Genomic DNA, 22,632 nt, shown 5'->3' on the forward strand with positions numbered 1-22,632 from the left:
TTTTCTATAGTCTGCCACCCCCCACCCCCCTTCTAACCCCGCACCTGGTGCTAAATGTTTACTTTTCTTTATCTATATATTTATTCATAGATTAAGATGACGTCACATTATCAACAGGATAGTAAAGTGGTAAACAGAAGACATGTTTGTTATGTACAAGTCTTTTATGCAGATTCTATCAATCCAGGGACAGTGACATGTCTACCTACTGTAATTATTTGAATGCTATAGTTTTCTTACTGCCAAGGAAACTCATGCTGCACACCTCGTGATATTCTAACAAAGCACGTAAACTAATCCACAACATCAGTTTTATTTTGAAGGCTGTTTTAACCTTATTTGATTTAATTTCATCCATCTTCATCCGCTTATCCGGTATTGGGTCGCGGGGGTAGCAGCTCCAGCAGGGGACCCCAAACTTCCCTATAATTTCAACTAGGGCTTAAATGAATACTGTCATTATCAATAAATATGTTGATTGTATTTTAATATAATTGTTTATTCTATAAAAAATGTCACAATAAATTTCCCAGAGCTCAAGGTGAATTCTTTAAATTGCATGTTTTATCCAAACAAAGGTCAGAAACCCAGAGCATTCAATTAAAAATGATTTAAAACAGCAGACAATCTGTCTATTTGAGATGCTGGAAGCAGGGCAATAATCTATAATCATAATAATTATTATTATTATTATTATTATCAAAATGGTTAACTTTAACTGACAAATTGATTCAGCTTTAAGTAATGAAAACATAATTTCAATCTTCACAATAATACATCAGCTTCTTTTTTTCATTAAAGATCCTTAAAACTAGTAAAAAGCTAATCAGCCTCTTACAATGAGTGATATGATTTTACATACATCAAACATAACAAACTATTTTGGTTATTTCACATTTGAGATTTCTGCATTATCATCTAGGCGCTGGATTCTGGTTTAAAGTGGGCTATAGGCTGCTTTGAAGAAGCACATTAGTTGGGTTTTAAGTACTAAAATGCCAATAAATGATACCTAAAATAATAACTTCTAGCTTAACTGTTCTTTTACCTTAAGTTTTTCAAGAGTTTTAAATCAGACTGTTGAATGGATAACACACCTGACAACCATGGCGCCACAGTGACTGTGCCGTGAAAAAAACAATGAAGATATTAAAGCCATGGATCATAAGTCAGGAGAGATAGAAAGAAATCAAGGAGATAGAGCGTGCAAGAGGGCACAGAGGAAGACAGATGATCATTTTCTTTCTGTTCTGTCACACACGCTTGTGGTGCCTTAGGTGTTGCAAAGAGCCACTATCTTAAATATGTCCTCTGTAGCCCAGTGACTGGTACATGCTGGATGCCACAGCTCGCTCCATAGCACCAGTTTGCTAGTTTAGTATGTTTTAGTATGCCTGTGTATGTGTCAAACGCCGTTGATTTTTAGTTTTTGTTCATTGTTTAAATTTTGTTGTTGTTGGTAGGACTAAAATACCACCTGGGAAAAGAATAATTGGAGCAGGACAAAAAAAATCACTGATGGACAGAACACACATGTGTATGTACTGTATGCCAATGTAATGTAAGTGAATCGGGCTGAGAACCGACATAATGTCCACACAGGAGCAGCTCTTGTCAGGCCATATGGTATGGTGTCACTTTCCTCTCCTATCTATTTTGTTGTAGTTTTGTGTGTAAAAACTCTATGGAAAATTGTGTTTTTTCCACAAGGTCTCTGTTTCACTGGATTTTTTAATTAACCATGCATATCTTTATTGCATTTCCATCACGCACATACACTTACTGTATACACAGCATTTTTTTAAGCTGTGCTGCGTAATGTCATCCTGTTCGAGGCGTTTGAACAAATATTAATAGAGTTAAAGGCTTAGCAAGTAACCACACAGAGTTATTGATAGACAGAGGGGAGAGAAACGGAGAAAGTGATACTTTAACTATCAATGCAGGCCAATCAAATGGCTCACAACAAGCAAGAAGAAAAACAACTGGCTCCTCAACTCCAACAACACCCCCCCACGCCCACCCACCCTCTATAAAAACGGTAGTACCTCACGAGGTCACCTACATGCAGGCTAACTCTCTTTTCTCGCCGTTTAATGTGAGAACAACACTATAGGTCTAATAGTCCACCCAAAACAGGCACAGACAACACAGCTGGGTTTCAGCATGTAAGCTCCTTAATTGTTGGATTACAACCACCTGTTGTTTGCCTTCCAGTATAATCATTTGGGGTAGGCGTTTTCACACCTGTAGTTTGTTTGCTTTGGTCCAAATCAGTTGGTGAGAGAAACTCGGAGTGATTTGACCATAGAAAATGGCCCAGAATTCTGTGCTACGCCCCTGCCTAGACCACCTCTTGAAGCAGACAAGGCCTACGCTCGTTTGGTTTGCTTTTGGTGTGCACCAGAGTTTGACTGCCGCGTTCTCACCTGCCTAAACGAACCACACGGCACAGCAGGACAAACAAACTCTAGTTCTGTTTATCCAAACTAAAGGCTGTTGGTCTGAAAGCGCCCTACAGGCCGACAAGTCCTCCAAATTAGCTGACAAAATCAGTTTGTAACTGCCCTTTAGAACAATACATAGAAGCATCAGTTGCCCTGTTGCCTCCAAACCATTACACATCACTGTTCAGAACAAAATGTTTTATAGATTTTGGACTGAGAAAGATTTTGGCTAGGTTTAGGCAACAACACAACTTTGGTAGGGTTAGGTAAACCATCGTCTGCGTCATTTGTCATTAATCTGTCATTTGATGCCTTTTGGAATTGTTTCCATCTTTTCTTGGCTTCTTCATGCACATTAATACAACATTTTACTTGGGGTTCCCAAACATTCGAGCCCCACTGAATATACAGTATATACAGCTATACAGTATATGTATATACAGATTTATTTACAGATTTATATATATAATATTAGCTATTAGCATGCTAACATGCTAAACTAAGATGTGTTACATGGTTAACATCATAGGTCTGCTAAACATTAGCGCAGTAGAATTGTAACTGAGCATATTCTCATGCTGATGTTAGCAATTAGTCCAAAGCATCTCCATGCACAGGTCTGTTTATCTTCAGCTTTCCAAACTGGGCCATCTGCATTACTTCAATATTTGAGATTTTACTTCAGAAGCAAAAGCTGAAGGCTGTGAAAACGTATGAACACAATAATAGATAGAAAAGGTCTTTAATTACTGAGGCACTTATGTCGAACATACTGTATGTCGGTGGCTGTTACAGCAGGACAGGCTGTGTGTGGGCAGTGAAGGGGAAAGGGCTGCTCTCTGCACTCCAGAACATTTTAACAAGTAGTTATTGCAGACTAAAAGGGTCTGTAATCAATGTTATTTCGAGGAGAGTACCCACAAGGAGCATAGTGTACTAGCAAGCTGACACTCCTCTGTTGTCTTCTTGCTTTCTTCAGCCTATCAGCTGTCCTCTTCTCCTCCTTAATCAACCTGTCCCTCTGTCCCTGTATTCCTTTTTGCCTCCTCTCTCCCCTCATCACTGTTTTCATCATTGTACCTTGTCCCCACCAAACTGTTCTCTTTAATTTGACTCTTTTTCCTCTCCTCTTTTTGTTCCTTATTATTCTATTTTTTCTTAATATATCACTTCTTCGCCTTCCTTTCCATTTTCTCCTCTCTTTTTCACCCTTTTCTCTTCTTCCCTTTTACCCCTTTCTTCTCTTCTGTCTTCTTGTGTCTGCCTGTGTAATTACATAAGCAAATACACAAATACATGCACAAATGCACTTGTGCAAGAGCACAATTTCATATGCTGAGCTGCAATAACATACCATATTCTTATACACATTACAATAGTAATAGAAAATAGCATTAGCATCTCTGCTTTAACACATATGTGGCTATTCAAATAATAATGTTTTTTTTTTAAACGCTTCAATTTACAAAATACATCTCATCACACGGTCAATCAGTAGCTGTTCTGGAGCTTACCACCATATCACACGAATTTTATTTGAGGGGAAATATCCTCCTCTACACACTTTTGTGTAAAGAAAACCTGCTGATGTACTGGTGATAATCACCAAAAGAATGAAGTGGACAAAAAGAAAAGACAAAATGATTCAAGCTGGGTTGGATTGTTGATGCTCATCAAAGAGTTCTGAGCGTTGACTTTTACCAAAAATGGCCTACATATATTTCTTAATGCTTCCTGTTACATGGACATGAACAAGACACCCCTTCCTTTAGACAATTTTTTTTTTTTTGGGGGGGGGGATGTGCTCTTCTGGGATTGTGAGGAAAGGTAAGGGGGTATTGTGTGTGGTTATCAGATGTTCATTGATGCATTGGATGAGATAATATTTGATTATGTTTCTATGTACTGTAGGTTAACTGTATGTTTATTGTGTGCTTATGCACAATTTGTCGCCATTTTGTTACTCTTGAATGCCCAAGATGAATGTCTCCTATAAGAAACAATAAAGGCGTATCTTATCTTATCAGGTGTAGAGGTGCATTTTTCAGGATCACTGTAAAAAAGGTGAATTAGCTCCCCCTGTTGCTTGATTCACAAACAGTAAATTTTACTGCAGATTACAACAAAGTGATTTTTAGTGAATATAGTTCCACTCTCAAATCTAAAATTGTGTACAATCTATCCCACATCACATGTATCTTATGATATATGACATATAGTAAAACTGATTTTGAAAAAAAAGATAATTTGAGGATTTTTTATGAAGTATCTAACAAAGTATCAATAGTGTTTATTTTTCAGGCTGAGCCAAGTTACTCAGTTTGAACCATGAAGTTCAAAATCTACATAACATTAGAGATAAACATCTTTGGACATCTCAATTCCTGTTAGTACAACTTCATTCGACACAAAACGCTTCCTGTAGCAGAAGACGAGCAGAATAACTGCAACTTTTATTGGAAGTATTACTGTAATGTTACAAGAAATAAATAAGACTGCAGAGCACGTTGCTCTCATGGAACAGCAGTAGGCTATATTAATAAACTATGCCTGCAGTACATAATGTAGGCGTCGGGCAGAGAGCACCGCTGCAGGTTGAGTTTGAGGCTATAAAACACTGAAGATGGGCTGATAGGAAGTGGTTCAAACCACTGAAACAATATTTCCATGTCAAGGTTTAGCAAGCAAGGGTTTCAAGCAGAAAACCTGTGACACTGACATTTAAGTAAGACGGTGACAATGCATTGTTAACATGGTGGCCAAAGTCTTCAAATGCCTGTGAAAATGTTGCATTGTTTTACAACGCTTTGATGCTTGACCTACAGAAAAAACTCTCAATGTCAAAGTTTAAACTATGATTCATACATATTGATGCAAACTGAGTACAAATATGACACTGGGTTATTGATTGCATACTAAGTGTGTTACTATTTAAAGCAGGTTTTGGCAGCATTTTGAACTTTTCAGTATTGTGGATTTGTTTGAAATGTTGTTTGTACTTCTTGCCAGGATATCCCCGAACCAGTCGCTGGTAATTTTAGCTCCTGGTGTATTCAACCTCACTATACCTTAACTATCTACAGTACATGCCATCTCCATCCAACCCATTGTGTGCTTTCTGTGGGTACACCAGTGATGATTTTGGTGTGTCAGAGTGACAGAGTAAATATGTATGCAATTAAGTATTACTTGTTATATTAAAAAGAACTAACTCCACTGACAATCAGTACTGTACAAGAACAAATCATAAAAAAGTAGGAGACAATCCTTTACAGACACTGTAAATACAGTAAAGAAACGATATTTTGTAATTTAACCTAATTGTGGTACCCAGAGCAAAATGTGAAAGAAAGAGAGGGGGATTTTTCTCTGTGCAGGAAGAGATCTGCTGCTTTTATTAGTCAGAAATTCTGTTCAGACAAAAGCCACAAGTAGGTCTAGGGTCTATAACTTCCTACAAGAATAAGAGCCATTTTACAGTGGTGATGACAGCCAGAAGCAGTTTAGTTCTGATGTCTTAGGAAAATCAAACAGCACCATATGGTAAGTTATAGGCTGGCACTGTAGTTCAGTGGATTATCCTACCTGAGCAGGCTCCCCGGAGTCTGAACAGCATTCTGGAGCGAAATCCAGAGGTGTCGCTATGGGAGCGGAACCTTGGATAAGGCCAAGGCAGAGAAAAAGGCTTCATCTGCAGGTGGGTGTCCCCCTCTTCCTCTTCCATGGTCGCCTCCTCTGTCAGTCTGCAGGATGTCAAAAATAACAGCAGCAGTGAGCCTATCAACCCTCCTCTTCAATGCACTCAAACTTTTTTTCCTGCAGCAGACAAACTGCGAGTGTTTCTGTGTTTGTTACCGCCCATCGCCTCTGAAAGACTGGTTGTCTAATATGCTGTTTGAGATTTGATCTGACTACAAAGTGAAGACTTGTGAAAGGTAATGGTGGCTTATGTCCATTATCTGACTGACTGCTTAATCCGTTCTTACATCAAGGTTTGAGTGGATCAGTCTAAAATGACACATTGGCTAAAGCACAGCAGGATATTTGCATAAACATAAATAGGCTATGGGCTAGGCTAGCCTATATGGTTAACCGTCTGTATTTGCCTCATTGTCCATTGATGCCATTTCTGTTTTGCTTGCATGAAAAATGTATGTCTTTAGTACAATGTAGCTTACATGTAGCCTGTAGGTCTGTAGGCCTGTATTCTCTGTTGGAATCCCCGTCCTTGAAATGAAACAGAAGAACAGCATTAACGGGATGATCTTGTTATTGTATAGATCAGAGGTGCCAAAATTATTTCATATGAAGGACCAAAATGCATCTGAATGGAAGGCACGGGCCATAATAAATGTTGATGTTGAAGAATACCGTAATTTTTTGGCATTCTCCATAGACAAAACGTGTGTTTGTAATTTAAATGGGAACTTTACCAGCACTGTGCTTTGCATTGCCGTTAAACTCAGATTATGTACTTTTTAATTGCACAAAAAAGTATGTTTTGTAGTCATTACGTTTAAAATTAGAGGAGAAGAAGCATGAGCATGTCAGCTCCATATTGGGCCCCAAATCGTTGTTTTTTTGGTAAAGATAGACAAAATAATGTGCGTTTGCTTGAAGGAAGAGGTCATTTTAAAGTGGATCACCAAAGTCGATGTAACATTAAAAATAGACAGACCAAACGTTAGATGTCACTAAATCACCACTCTGGTATTGTAACTGAAGAAAAAAGGAGATGAAAAAAAGGTAAAGACACTGTTGACACCCAATGCTTGTCTCATACTTTACACCTAAAGGTGGTAAAAAAAAAAAAAAAGAGGGGTCTCACTCAGATCGTCTTTCCGTGCACCGGAACTTTTTGATGTTTGAATGGGGCAGATTGCAAAAACTAACTAACTAACAAACAGCTGTTAATATTTGTGGTCTCCTTTAACATAAAAATATGTGCATGAAATAAAAGAAGCAAAACTATTTGGTAGTTGAGTCCCTGGGTCCCATTACATGGATGTAACTGAATAAACTGCCATTGTTTTCTATTTACATATTGTGTTAAATAAACAAATTACACATTAGTAATGAAAATAAAATGAGTTAGCTTAGTTACATTGCAATGTTTAACAATAACTTAAAGGTGTGTCAACATGCAGTGGGTGTGCAAAAAGGAAACAAGATGAATGAGGACATAAACATCAACATCAACCTTCCCAAAGAAGCCATTTGCTGTGTCCCACTTCCCCGTCAACGAAAATGTTCAGTTTAATTGTGTCAGTTCCCGCAGTGATTAAAACAGCAGCTGGGTAATTTTTCCACCCTGGCAGCACCCTACCAAAGCATGTAAGGTGGTGTTGAGTATTAGACAAAGGGTTGCATTAAACAGCTACAGAGTTACATTGCTATGGACACAGGATTTCCAACCGTGGAGACGGAACAAACATTTCCTTTAGTGGCAGCAATACAATCACATTTAAATTGAGAAACTCTCATTGATTAGGCATAATGTAGAGCTAGGCGGTTGTTATAGCAAATACAACCACTTCAGGCTGATTCAAGACCACACTGGACACTCTGTCAGTGTTATATTCGCTATAACAAACACAGCTTCACTTTCCCTAACATAATGTTGTGTTATATTATTAATTCTTTATGTATCCCAGCAACATTTGGACTGTTGCATTGCCTTACTATATTAGCCTGTTGTTTACAATTATCATTGAGCTGTTTACATGTTTGTATGTAGGTTTGTGCCTAATGCATGTAGGTATGTACTTTGATACTACAAATAAAATGTAACTGAATTTAATTGAATTTGAGAAAAATTATAAATAATAAATAAAGTCCTTAATATGCGATTAAAGCTGATTCTAATTCTGAAGCTGGTTTTCCTTGTGAGGTGGTAAACTACTGTCGTCCACATTTTGTTTGACCTTTTAACCACAGAGTGATCATCTTCATTATATACAATCAACGCTCCACACTCACTAGTAGCAGCGGCAGCATCAGCGGTCGCCGCCGCAGCCGCCCTGTCTGTACTGGATCAGTGGAGATGGGCTGAGGCAACACCAAGACCAACGGCCGTTGAGAGTAGCTAGCAGTTACAGAAGGGAACACCCAGGTAAGCTGATACGTAACGTTTACCAAAATTAGGGAACAATAATTGTCGTAGCTTTTGTTGTTTCATAGCGTTACAGCTAAAGTTGTCAGTTAGCTTTATGTTTTACAGGAATGGCTAAGACGTAAGCTAACTTAGGTTGTCGTGTAACGTTACAACAGAACTTCTTTGCCATAACGTCAGATACCATTACCACCTTTGTCTTGTTGGTAACAGTTCAAGAAAACAGGAGTGGCAGTTTTTAGGTGGTAACTGAATATAATGTTGGAATATTTGTAATTCGTTTTACAAGTTTGTGTGGGAAATAGTTAGCAGGCTAACCTCAGCCATATCTCCCAGTTAACTTCAGGCCAGAGTCACTGATGTTGTCAGCGTGTTGTGGTAATAAAAGCGCTAGCTGTAACGTTACATTAGTAAGCTAGCTAGCTGTTTGTCATTACAACGCTAAATGCTGTTTTAGCGTTGCGTGGGATTTGCTAGCTCGTTGGTTAATGATACGTCGTTTGTTTTAGTAACTCAAGACACAGTCGTGTGACACTAGCTAGTTATCATGTACGTTAGGACCATGGACGTATTAGCAAGATAGAACGAGTAGGGCTGGGTTCCGATACTTTTAGTCACGACTGAATTGTCTCTATAATATCGAGTATCAAAAAACGCACTGTTATTCACTAACGCTACCACATTTTAATACTTAATGAGTAAGGTTAAATCATCATCGCTAGTGAGCCAATAAACATGCAGAATGCTTGTACCAAGTTTTAATAATGCTTGTGATTGGCCATCTAATGTTACACGTTGGGGCATGCTGGAAAAGTCTATGGGCTTATGTGATGTTATGTGGGTATTTTGAAAGGCGTGACCGAAGAATCTCTATAACTAAAGATAGCACGTTGCAAGCATGGATGTATTATATTAAAAATTACAAGCTGCACCGTTGGTGGTATATAGAGCTCAACAGTCCCGTCCAGTGGGTTTTGTAAGTAAAATACAATGCAATTTCTCCATTGACAATTGAAGTATAAGCCATAAAATCGTAACCGTCGATTGTAGACTTAAAATCAGCTACCACATGACTAAGTGATTGTAAATGCTCATATAGATGCCAAAGGTTCGTGGGGCACTAAACTTCCATCCATCCATCCATCTTCATCAACTTATCCGGCATCGGGTCGCGGGGGCAGCAGCTTCAGCAGGGGACCCCAAACTTCCCTTTCACCAGCCACATCAACCAGCTCCGATTGGGGGATACCGAGGCGTTTCCCAGGTTGGAGATATAATCTCTCCACCTAGTCCTGGGTTTTACGCGAGGCCTCCACCAAACTTGTTTTGAGATACATTTTATTTTCGCTTTATTTTCGATGTCTTGGATAAGTCTTACCCACAATCCTGAACAATCCCACAGTGATGCCTCTGATCGGTGGTACTCATGCTTGTGATGTGGGGGAGCTGTCGGTACCCGATCTGTGCGCATGCGCGAGATGAGGATTTATGACACTGCATGAATCACGATCTGTTCCCACGCTTCTGCCGTTAGCCTCCACCGGAAAGCTAATCTTAGTTTAGCTAAAAGCTAATTCAGCTAACCACTAGATGACAGCTTAATTCAGTCTAAAATAACGTTAACTCAAACTAAACTCTGGGAGAAGTAGGCTATAGGTGACATAACAGCAGATATATATTTTAACGGTTATTTTCAGGTTTTGAAGTTATTACATGCTGTCTCAGCCATCGGTTTGCCAAATAAGCTGTTAGCTGATCAAACCTTTGTATTCTTTATTTAGTGGTGCATCGTGGTTTATGGGATGAGTAGTTTCTTTGCTCGACAATGACGTTTTTTAAAAATAATGTTTTTTCACCTGAAATAGTATGTTTATGACTCACGTGGTTGCTGGATAGCCTAAGGAATGGTCTAAAACTCTTTTATATACAATTTTTCCAGAAGTCAATAGGAGAAATCAATGGGACATTTACTTCCGGAACCCAAGGTCTCACGGAAGAGGGGCGGGACTGTTGACCTCAATACCAGGTATACGTTTCCTGTCTCCAAAATGGGAGGGCCCTCATTTGAAAGTCAAGTCTAATGACTGTCATTTGGATGGATAAAAAAGTTATAATTGCATAATTTTACAGATTTTCCCATCTGGAAAATGCCATTTCATTGTCAAAATGTTCTGGAGGTATATGAGAAATGATGAGGAGATATACTGTATGTGAAAAATGTGTCACATATTTACATTTTTGACTATGGGGCAAAAAATAATAATATTCAATAGATTCAGGACCTGCCGCTAGTCACCTAAAGAGGCAAGGCAGTGGCAAAACTCACCTAACACAGGTACAGGAAATTACTCAGAGTTGGTGTGTCTCAGTTCTTAATGTCCTCTGGCTTGGTTACAGTGTTTGTCACATAAGCATAAAGGAGCTCCAAAAAATGTGTACCCTAATGTTTATTGTAATTCTTTCGGCCCAAAAGGACTCTTTTCAGCTGACATGAATAACCTTTTTGTGCATGTTTTAGATTTACAAAATGAAAAGGCCCAAAGTCCACCCCAAAGGGATCTCCAACAGAAAACACTGTTCACAAACTGCGCCAAACAGCTCTGTTGTAGTCCAGCCTTTACTTCCGTGACAAACGTGTTACATTGTAACACAGATAATGCTCGCCTAGCTGCAAGCATTGCACGCCCTCATACTCTGCATCTGACTGGCTTGTAGTGCTGACCTAGGTACTGCGCATGTGTGACTCCCAACAAAGATAGCATAGAAGTGAAAAGGGAGAGCTCAGCACACAGGGTGAAAAGAAGAGCTACAGCAATGTGCAGTACAACAATAATATGCTGTATTTTGAAAGTTACACCATGTAAATCTATTCTGGTATAACCTCCACAAACAATTACGAACCTGAAAATGAGCATAATATTAGCACTTTAAGTCCCTAAATTGCCTCTGGTCCGCTTGCATTTGTTCCTCAATTCTTTTTCTTTTATTGGTCATATGCATAACTACGACTGTAGTGCACAATGACATTAGTTCTGTTCAACATCTTGATTAGTGATTGGTACGTAGGCATGAAAAACACAAAAGCCTTCTTTTCCACAGATATTCACAGCTGTTGTTTGGCTTTCGATGACACAGCAGTACTCTAAAATTGTGAAAAGAAAATATTGAACCTCTGGGTTATCCAGTTGTTCCATACTATTGTTTTATGACTTGTCCTGTGTGACCAGTTGGCTTCCATATAACGTAGACAAAGCCTTGTTGCAAATGCAAAGAACGAATTTACCGTGGGAATGTTTGACATAGAAAGAAGTCAATAATATCATGCTGCCATTGCTTGTCACAGCAACTTGCTTGTCTTTGCTGTCTTGTGGTTATCATTTATTTTGTAAGTGTGTCCCCCAGGGCTTGACATTAACTTTTTCCAGCACTTGTCCTTTGGACAAGTACATTTACCTTTCACTTGTCCATGCACAAAAGTCACTTGTCCGTCTTTTTGTCTTGTGTGTTTTGCTAATGCAGAATTCAAACTGTTGAAAGCTTCCAGAGGTAGTGGGGACTTGAACTTATACTATATCTAAAAAAAAATTGTAAACACAACAATGGATTGTTAACCTTTTTTTTTTTTTTTTCTACAATTTCACTTTCTATCAGGCAGAGGCTGATTTACCAAGGTATCCTTGGTAAAATGTGTAGCTACTTTACAGTTAATTATTAGCTAATATTTAATCCGGCAAATTGCGGAGCTGAGGTTTTATAATAACTGATGGACCAACAAACAGTAGAGTATTAACATTACGAGGCAGAGAGCCAGTTGCTAAATGAGTCCCATTAACTTTATGTTTCATCCACACAAACCACATTGCTATTGCTACGAGTGACATCTGTATTCGGCTTGCTTTCTGTCAACGATGTGGCGACGGGATAACGTTAGCAATCTAATGTTAGCCAACCAACACCAGCTGGCTGGTTTGCTGGGTCCCCTGTGCTTTTATGCTTCATCATGTACAGCAAATGAGCTTAACAGCGGGCAGGGTCTAACGTTAGCTCAGCTGATCCACTGCTGCTGGGTCTAACGTTGGCCATCCACGGATCCACTGCTGCTGGGTCTAACGTTAGCCATGCACTGATCCACCGCTGCTGGGTCTAATGTTAGCGGTCCGCTTTTCCACTGCTGCTGGGTCTAACGTTAGCCCTCCACTGATCCACTGCTGCAGGGTTTAACATTAATTGTTGTATTATCTATATCTATTATCTCAACACCTTTTCTGCATCACTGCAATTCATGAGCACGTATGTGCACCTTATTTACAGGATCCCTAAACTCAACAGAGATGTGTCTCATTTTACACAACAATCACTATTTGTGTAGTATTCGAATAGTCGCTTCTCAACAATGTTGCTCCATTCTCGTGTCTGTGATGACTTGGCTGGATGCAAGGCCAACTGAGATGCTCTCAGCTCAGAGTCCATGCACAACAACCGGGCCTTTTGTCCCGGCTTTCCCCCCATCCACCCACATAGTGCTCATAATGTCTCGGAGAAAGAAGGTCTTTATCTTTGCTTTCCAAAGACTCCTCTCAATCACATATTTTAGTCTTAGTCCAAAAAAGACAGCAGCTTAAATAGGCTAATGCGACAATATGCCTTCAGTAATGTTGCACTCACCCACACAGGGTTTGACATTGACATGCATGCTTCATAGTCATACTCCTCGGACTAAGCAGCTGTACTGTAATCATTTACGTTTTTGTTGATTTTCAGAAAGCTGTAGGTTTCTGGGATGTGTCAGACCTCAGCAGCTTAAATATTGCACCACCTCTCCTGCGCAACTCCTGAGGGTATTTGTGTTGTTTCTTTGTGTCGAACATAACTGAGCTCGGTGGCATTTTTTGTTTTGACCACGCTCAAGTTGGTGCTCAGCTGTGGTGGGAGGGTTTAGAAGGGGCTGGCCAGAGGCTTGCCAAATCAGAAGAGAGTACAGTTGGGACAAGATAGGAGAGGACTGCAAAAAAAAAGAGGGAGAAAGAGAGCAAGCTAGGGTGGCTGAAGAAGAGAGAGTGACAGTGTGTAGTGAGTGTAACAAGAGGATAAAAGAGAGACTGGGTGAGGCTGATATAAAAGGATAAAGGCGGGGTTGTGGTTTGTGTCACATGATTCCCTGGCAGGCTGTAGCCTACTGAGCTCCAGGTGGCAGAGAGACCAGAGAGAAAAAGAAAGCAGGAGTAGGTCACGCTAGTAAGGCTCGCCACAAAGACAACTGAAATTCTACATTTATTCCCTCTCTCCTCACACTTTTTGCATTCCACTCTTTTCTCTCTGTCCTTCAGGAATTATTCCTGATCCCGTTTGCCCCCTCTTCTCCCCGGCCCCAGCAGGCCAGGGAATGTCCCGGCAGCAAGATGCCTTATGTGGACCGACAGAACCGCATCTGTGGCTTCCTGGACATAGAGGAGTTCGAAAGCAGTGGCAAGTTCCTGCGTCGTTACTTCATACTGGACACACAGCAGGGAAGCTTGGTGTGGTTTATGGACAACCCACAGGTAATTGCAGAGGGCTGTGTTAGCTTAGCTTTAAGCTTTATTTTCGGGAACAACTCCTCCAGGTACTGTAACCAAACAGGCTAATTTTTATTTGTTGAGTGAAAATTGGACTATTTACAGGCATCTGCATGCCAGCTAACGTTAGTTAGTAAACAGTTTGGATGATTAGCTCTCATGTAGGCCACTTCTAGTTAAGCTGTCATCATTCATTATGAATACAAAACTAAGTACAGGCTAAATGGAAATGGTGTATTGCATTATAGCTTATGGCAATTAGCCACATTACAGGCAAAGGAGTAGGTCAGGGCTAATGGTGTGTATGTGTTTTAGCTATTGGCAGACATTTGTAAAAAACCTTTCGAATGAACTCTGGTTAAACTCTAAACCTGCATTAGTTATTAGTTGTCATCTAGATTAGTCCATGTAGTGAGCACTGACATTTGGAACAGTGGTTAGGATTTTCTACTCTATGACCCTCAGGGTTGTTACAGTGTAACTCCTCTTGGTTTGTTGTGCTGGTTTGAAAACGCTATATTTTGAATTGCACTGTTACATGAAGTATTCATAAATCACGTAGTGCAGGAGAAATTTTAAATAATTCAGTTAGTCTCTTTTCTTTTTATAGATTGAAAAAGCTTACATTTTAATGATGTTAAATCTGGTACTCGTAGTTTCAGAAGCACAGCAGGAAACTAAAATGAACGATCATGGAGTGCATTCAAAGTATACTGTACTTACTCTGTAAAATTGACCGGCACTGCAGAACTTGACTTCATTCCCCCACCACATTATGCTCTGTCATAATCCACAGCCAACTGTCTTTTAAAAATTGGGGAATGATCATTTTTAGTTTTCACTTTTTGCATAGATTGTTCTTTTAACCATCCTCCTACAGAACCTGCCTGTTGGAACAGACTGTGTTGGCTCCCTAAAGCTTACCTACATCTCTAAGGTAAAAAGAAATATTACCACTGAACCATATCCAAAACTAACATGATATGATTATGCATAAATAGAACCCATTTACAGTAATTTATTGAATTGGTAAACTAACAATTGTGAGCTTTGTTCTCCTTTAGGTCAGCGATGCCACTAAGCAGAGGCCGAAGGCTGAATTCTGCTTCGGTAAGAAAACACAGTTAATCACAATCTTGCTATCGGATTTTAATGTCTCAGCATTAAAAATATTAATTTGACAGTTAACTGTAGGAGTAGAAAAATATAAACTTATTTAGAAAGAATTCAGGGATTACCCTAACCTTTTTACAGCTGAAATCCTTTTATCTGTACTGGCATGGTGTAGCTTATGTGTCTTTGACATCATTATTGACAGTAAGATTGAATGAAAACAAATGGTAAACCAACTTGTCAAATAAACTTGTATCTTGTTAAAGAGGAGAACTTGCATGCACTGCTTTGCAAACATCAGCAGTGAAGGTGTGATTAATCAGCTGGGTACACTTAATACAATCAAAGGGAGGAATGTTTGCTATCCTTCTCTGCCCTCTAAACTTGGTCAAGCACTTCTCTCTGTGTACTTTCTCCACCATGGCCCAGGCAGCCGTGTTTAACATTGTCTGTTTAGCCAACAGACCAGGATGCAGGAGGCCACAGCAGTTGATGGTCTGAGTTTGTGTTGATCAGGTTGAACTATTTTATGATTGTTTGTGCCTTTTTTTAATTTTTATATTTTTTAATTTTTTAGATTTCTTAACCCTAATCAACGAGGTGATTGTGTTGTCACATGATACTTTTTTTTAGAAAATGTTTTTAAATTGAATAAATTCAGAGTCCTGTCATGTGTATCAACATTAGTTGGCAGCAATGTACCTTAAAAGCTAGAAATGCACACAGCACTAGTATAAGAGAAAAGACCACAAGCTTTTTGCAGTCCATATTGTACTGCAAAAAGCTTGTGGTCTTTTCTCTTATACTAGTGCTGTGTGCATTTCTAGCTTTTAAGGTACATTACTGCCAACTAATGTTGATACACATGCTCTGCAAAATTCTAAAAGTTGAGGGTCGGGTTAAGCTTGAAAATAATCAGTTTGTAAAAATTGAGTTTGAAAATCATCGGACCCAATTAAGACATTCGAAAGGTTTGAGGAAGGGGCGTTTTGGAAAGCTTTTCAACCATCCAAGTTTAGCTCTTATCCTACTAGTGAATCTTTGGCAACAAATGGTGCTTACGCATTGCTAGTTTCGGCTCGACTCGATCGTGGTGTCCCGTCCTCCTTTTTCTATTGCACATTTAATAGGGCTTGGCTGGTCGTCATAGCGACGCCGCAGAAAACCTGTCTGTGACCTAATGCCACACACAGCGAACGTCGAAGGTGTGTTGTTTTTAATTCTCGACGTGTGGCTGTTGCCACAGCCAGAAGAAGTACCATGTAATGGAAAACGCCGAAAGATATTGTTTTATCTTGATATTTGTCCTTTTCTCTTTAATCTGTGTGTAATTAAACATGTTGCATACAAATGAACCATCATCAGGTTATTTATTAGTAAATCTCTTTTCCCTGTTATTGTTTACTAGCCCCTGTCCTCCTCTTCCATCTGTTTCCATAGCAGGAAATATTAATGTGTTGACCACCATGACTGTGAGTGTGTCTGGCTGTGTTTGCACAGCCTTGTTGCCTTGTTGCCCGGTTGCGTTGTTGAGGTTTTGACAGGATGCCGGCATCCTAATCGGAACCTGATTCAAAGATGCAAAAAGATATTTTTAAACTGCTGTTTGTGTGCCACATGTTTTTCTAATATCAATGAATCCTGCTGCTTCCCCTCTTCCTGCATCTAGAAATTTTACAGTTAGAAAGTAGAGACCAGGGAACAGTATCCTTAGGATTGTATTGACACTACTACTCTTATTGATACTCCTAATCGGTTTGGTTCTTTAGCAATACTATTGATTATTTTTTCATTTCACAATATTTGCCTTAAATATATATTATTTAAAAAAGAATGAATTCAAAACAGGATTAGAATTAAGTTATATTTAAATACAGTTATATTTAAATATAGATTTTTTTTTCTAAAGGAGCAACAGTACAGTTTACAACAGCAAAGTAATATCTTACTGGAAACAAATCTATTTATCCACCTACTGCCCAAGAGACCAATGCACTTTTACCACAACCAACCGTTTACATACAGTGGACACATTTGAAGATTAAATTAGATTTATTCACAGGAAAGAGGGAAAGAGAGATTGAGGTCTTGCATGTGTCTTAAGACCTGGACCAAACACAAGGGAACAAGGAAGAATGATCCTCATTGTGCCAGTTTGACTCCCAGTGCCTTTTACAGCTCGCCCCCACCAGATTTACCAGTTCAGCTTTATTGTAATTCATGCCCATGGTGCCAAAAGGAACTAGAGGAGACACAAGGGTGGTTTGAGCTGCAGAATTGAAGGATTTATGGCAGAGAGAGAATGAGAGACTTGAGTTTTTTCAGATTCTAAATCCTGATCCATAGATGATTGCTATTTGACCCAAAAATGTCTTTGTGATTGAAAATGGGTTTTGCTACCCCTATGTTCACACGTGTGTGTGTGTGTGTGTGTGTGTGTGTGTGTGTGAGGACGTTTGATGGTTGGTAGTTTTCTCTTTTTTTTCTTCGTCATAGATAGAAATGGGTAGGACAGTAGTGGCATGTAATGCTCATAAAAAAAACACATAATGAATCATATGGCGTAGTGTAGATAATGAAGTCTGTTCTCTTTTGCTCTTTTATTGTTCCCACTTTTTTATGACCTGTTAGTCATCAATGCTGGAATGAGGAAGTTCTTCCTGCAGGCCAACGATCAGCAGGACCTCGTGGACTGGGTCGAGTCTCTCAATAAAGCCACCAAGATTACTGTAAGTCAAACACACACTGTGAAATGAATGACTGGACTGACAAAAAATTTGATAGAAGTTAGTCAGAGCATGACTAATAGGATGTTGTGTTGTTGCAGTGAGGGCTGGGACAAAGGACAATGTCCATTGTTCTCCAAGATGTGTTGAAGGCTTTTCAACTTCTACATACATAGAAGTTACAAACTGTTTTTATAACTATAGACAAAAGGAGTATTTTCAAGCCTACATATAATTTTCACACCAGCCACAACACCTATTTCTATTTGTGTGTTTAAGTTAAAATGTCAAACTTTTGAACTTTGATCTTTGTGTCTTCTTAAGGTGCCAAAGTTGTGTGATGGACAGCAGAATGCAGAAAACCAGAAGGCTTTACCGGATCCAATAGGACCCAAGAAACAAGTCTCCTATAAGACAGAGATCATTGGAGGAGTGCCCATTGTCACTCAGACACAAGTAAACATGACACGCATGCATGCACATAAAGCGCATACACAGACACAAATGGGTTTGATTCAAAGATTCCAAAACCTTTCAAATGAACAGTGACAAACTGTAGACAAAACACGTCATACTCATTTTTTTCAAAACTGTCTTTAGTGAAAGTAAGCAAATTCTACATTATTTTGAAAAACATGATTTTAGCTACAAATACACTTTTAATTTGTAACTTAATTCTGACAGTCCTTCTTTTATATTGTCACACAACATTTAGAGCTGAAATGATTGCAACTGTTTTGATAACCCATTAGTCATTTATCAAGCAAAGATTCACCATAATTGCAGGTTCCAGCTTCACAAATATTATAATTTGCTGCTTTACTAATTTCTCATTTTAAACTGAATATTGGTTTGGGACTGTTGATTGGAAAAATTAAGCAATTTAAAAACATCACCTTGGTCTCTGAGAAAGTGTGATGGATTATTTTCCAATTTAGATTGGCCCTCAGATTACATAAAAAGCTGTGTCTGTTTTTTAAATGGTGTTTCTTGCAATTACAATATTTTGCGTCCTTTACCCTAAAGCATGATGGGGGTGATGGTGCAGACCGAGCGGAGCGTGAGGCCATGCATCGCTCCCACAGCCAGCTGCCGTACTTCCTGGGCAGGCCGACTCAGGAGCACGCCGCCATCAAGTCAGGCTACTGCGTTAAGCAAGGAGCAGTGGTGAGTACCTGTCGCTCTATTGGATTGAGTTGGTTTCACCTAGACTGCAGGTACTGTTTAGAGAAGTTCATCAATACACTAGGAATTGTGTGACTCTTACAACACCTTTCAAATGAGCCGTGTGGTGTTGAGCTGCATCACTGGCTGGCTACATATAGTGCAACAACACACTTTCTGAAATGCACTGCATTTGGCAAGCCTCCCCAGAGACACGCAACAACATTGATGATTAATGGCACCGGTACAATTAAAGTGACATTCACAAAAATATCAACTCACAGTCTTTTAACTTGTGGAATGTCAGATGATGAGATTTTAGCTTGGTTGTGATTAAAAATTTAAAAAAAAATTTTTTTAACATTGTTAAATGTGTAGAGGGATAACCACAATTAAAACTGTGCTGTCATTGTAGCAATTTAGCATTATGGCATATTTAACAACTTTGCCTTGAAATTATACAAAAGATCTGAACATCTTTTCCTTTTTCTTCCCCAGATGAGGAACTGGAAACGGCGATATTTCCTACTGGAAGAAAACTCAATGAGTTACTTCAAGTCAGATTTGGTAATTAACTAGGGATGGGCATTCGATTAAATTTTCTTAATCTATCGTTGTCCAATTGACTATCAATTAATCATTAATATTTTTTATATTAAAATTCATTATTTATTGAACTTTTTATAAATTAAAAGGTAAAATATGCAAAATGTTTTTTTTGTTGATGAGATCCTTATTACAAGAAGAGCAACTTGTTGCAGTTAAACTGGACGTTTGGTTAGGCTAAACTTATATTCGCAAAGATATATTATATACAAAGATATATTCGCTGCAGTACTCTAAAGCAGCGGAATCTACTGCTGCGAGCAGGCGTTTTTAAACGGAGACCCTTGTTTGTTCCAAAATAATTAATTTGAATAATTAAAAAAAATCAGGTCATGTTAAGCAATAACTTAACCAAAAACATAATACTTAGATCTGGCAGCTTTTGTCAAATGTAACTCAAAACTATCCAAGGCACGGATTCAAGAAAGAGGGTGAGAGTGATAAGCTTATCTAACAATTAATTAGTCTACTTAACAAAGCCACACAAAAATAACTAGTAACGCTCATATAACTTCTGCACCAGTCTACTGATTTTTGTTGAGAAAGATAAGCATGTTGTCATGATCTGGGGTCAGACGTGACCACATCTTGATGACCGCCAGTCCACCCACTCTGAGGGGACTGACGTTGCCGGGATATTGACAGGTATCCAATTTAGATTCCTCCGCGCTAACTTGGTGTTATGTCTCGTCTCCCCTCCTCCGCGCTAACTTGGTGTTATGCCTCGTCTCCCCCAGGCTGTGGAATTACTGTCCTAACGGTCTCCACCGCCGCTCCTTTTTGCTAACGTCAACTTGATGCTTGGTTGAGACTGAGAGCAGGATGCATCGCAACCGACATTAACCAAGGTCGATGCACTTTAAGTTCTACATCATTTGAGTCGAGGCCGTGTTGTACTTATACACGGCATTGCAGTGAACTACTTTGTTTTTTAAATCAAAACGGTCCCACGGCACACTTTGCCGCCCGTGATCACTTCAAGATTACTTTTGAAATCAAAACAAAGACTTGCAGGCAACTGAGTATGGCGTTGAATATTGCCCCCGGGGAGTAAAACGTTTAATTGCTGCCACACAGTGAAATTCATTTTATTGCTTCAAGACTCACACTACACAACGCAACCTGCATTAGTTTTATCGATAACAAATTGATCAATTATCAATCGTTGATTAATCCTGCGCATCCCTATAATTAACTTTGATTTAGCTAGTGAAGCCTTTTAGAGAATATTTTTATGAATGATATATGTTGATTACATTCATCCCCACAGTCTGAGGCAGAGTAACAACAAATACCCAGTCCCGAGTTCTAACATGTTTTATCTGCAGTCTGTGGAATTCAATGCTTTCACTTCACATGTCCTATCATGCCTTGTCCTCTCTCTCGCTCTCCAGCCTTTATTTCTCTCACACACACACACACACACACACACGCACACACACAGACTGTCCTTGGGATAATCCTGCACGTCCCATACCCTGTCCTTGTCCAGGTCTGCCCTTATTTGACAGCTCTATCAGTCTATTTGGCTATCAACAAGCCCCAAGGACACAAACTATGTCTGCTGTATCAAATGGCCGGGTCAAGAAAGTTACAACTATCAGGGTTTTTAGTTTGCAGTCTGCTACTTTTAAAGAAAGTTAACTCTCTTTTGTCCCTATAAAACAGAAAAATCATGCAAGACAACCTTCTTTTTAGACAACATATTAAGTAAAGCATTTGTGATACACATGTAAATGGTAACATTTACCCTGTGTATTTGAATTGTTGCTCTTTGTCAACAGTTGTTATGAACAGTTATTATCTTGCCTTTAGGAGAAAGAGCCTCTGAGAATGATCCCACTGAAGGAAGTTCACAAAGTCCAGGAGTGCAAACAGAGGTATTTAACATGTCCCAGCATTTTCACCGTGTGCAAAAAAATCATTTTGTCCAGTAGGTTCGTGTTTACCTTTCCTGATTTAGATATAGATATAGATGAGGTTTTTATGATGTGACTTGTTTTCCACTTTTGTCGTAGTGACATTCTGATGAGAGATAATCTGTTTGAAGTCGTCACCACATCAAGGACGTTTTACATACAGGTAAGGTGTTTTCTGTAGTAAAAAAAAGTACACTTGCGCTCTTGTTTGTGTCCATGTCTACCAACAGTTCTTACCGTCACATCCTCCTCTTTGTCTCACTGTCCTCATTTTTATGTCTCCACTAGGCGGACAGCCCAGAGGAGATGCACAGCTGGATCAAGGCTGTCTCAGGGGCCATTGTGGCCCAGCGGGGGCCTGGGAGGTCTGCTGCCACAGTATGTATCTACACTACAGCCCACTACACTACACTACATCTCTACTTACTGTCACAATACGTCAAGTCAGGATTGAAGTCATAAGTAGATTTTAGTCTGACTGGAGTCTGAAATCCGAAATTTAGAGACCTTGAGTGTACCAGGGGACAAGGGAAATGACTCCAGACTCAACCTGGATGTGCAGAACGTCACAAGATGTATTTGTGTTGTTTCACTCATGTGATTTATTAATTGTGGTTTGCCGTTTCTTGCTCTCACAAGATCTCATACAACAGCAAGCTACAGACATGAAAATGCAAAATCCTTTTTGACTTCATCTCAAACAGATGCAGAATAGCAGAAATGGTAGTTTGGCAGTATGTTTTAAATGGGTTGTCCCTTGAACTTATTGTATTTTAAATATATTAAGCCCAGCTGTTCTAGTTCTGGTTGTATCATACAAAAACAAGATTGATAAACCTAAATTCTGCTCTGTCTACACCAGCAGTTTCAAACTCCCAGTACTTGCACTATAATTGGCACAGCCTGTTTCGTCATCCCTCCTCGTCACCACCCAAAAGCAAAATACATAATCAAGTTTTTGGCCATGCTGTGATATTAGATAATTGACAG

The 22,632-nt window shown here is 39.2% G+C and overlaps 2 protein-coding genes across 12 annotated transcripts in view; one reads left to right on the forward strand and one right to left on the reverse strand.

Annotated features, from left to right (window-relative positions):
- Positions 1-6,227, reverse strand: part of phactr2 (phosphatase and actin regulator 2) — a 40,037-nt gene extending 33,810 nt beyond the window's left edge. For both annotated transcript variants that reach the window (XM_034899019.1, XM_034899017.1), the window contains exon 1: positions 6,033-6,227. In XM_034899019.1, the coding sequence (XP_034754910.1) occupies positions 6,033-6,171 (139 nt within the window). In that variant the 5' untranslated portion in view covers positions 6,172-6,227. The remainder of the gene's footprint in view (positions 1-6,032) is intronic.
- Positions 6,228-8,406: 2,179 nt separating this feature from the next.
- The window catches only part of LOC117960829 (pleckstrin homology domain-containing family A member 1-like), a 28,431-nt gene continuing 14,205 nt past the window's right edge, over positions 8,407-22,632 (forward strand). For 9 of the 10 annotated variants that reach the window (XR_004660241.1, XR_004660242.1, XR_004660244.1 and 6 more), the window contains exons 1-11: positions 8,407-8,559; positions 13,887-14,099; positions 14,995-15,051; positions 15,179-15,224; positions 17,859-17,956; positions 18,278-18,409; positions 18,980-19,120; positions 19,616-19,684; positions 21,539-21,603; positions 21,742-21,805; positions 21,931-22,020. Coding sequence is in view for 6 of the 10 variants with exons in the window: in XM_034899024.1 (XP_034754915.1) it covers positions 13,959-14,099; positions 14,995-15,051; positions 15,179-15,224; positions 17,859-17,956; positions 18,278-18,409; positions 18,980-19,120; positions 19,616-19,684; positions 21,539-21,603; positions 21,742-21,805; positions 21,931-22,020 (903 nt within the window). In the remaining 4 variants the exon portion in view is untranslated. Of the gene's footprint in view, positions 8,560-13,526; positions 13,782-13,886; positions 14,100-14,994; positions 15,052-15,178; positions 15,225-17,858; positions 17,957-18,277; positions 18,410-18,979; positions 19,121-19,615; positions 19,685-21,538; positions 21,604-21,741; positions 21,806-21,930; positions 22,021-22,632 lie in introns of those variants that run through there. The other variant, XM_034899023.1, reaches the window with a different exon arrangement.

This window comes from Etheostoma cragini, chromosome 17 (assembly GCF_013103735.1).
Source record: "Etheostoma cragini isolate CJK2018 chromosome 17, CSU_Ecrag_1.0, whole genome shotgun sequence".
Taxonomy (NCBI): domain Eukaryota; kingdom Metazoa; phylum Chordata; class Actinopteri; order Perciformes; family Percidae; genus Etheostoma; species Etheostoma cragini.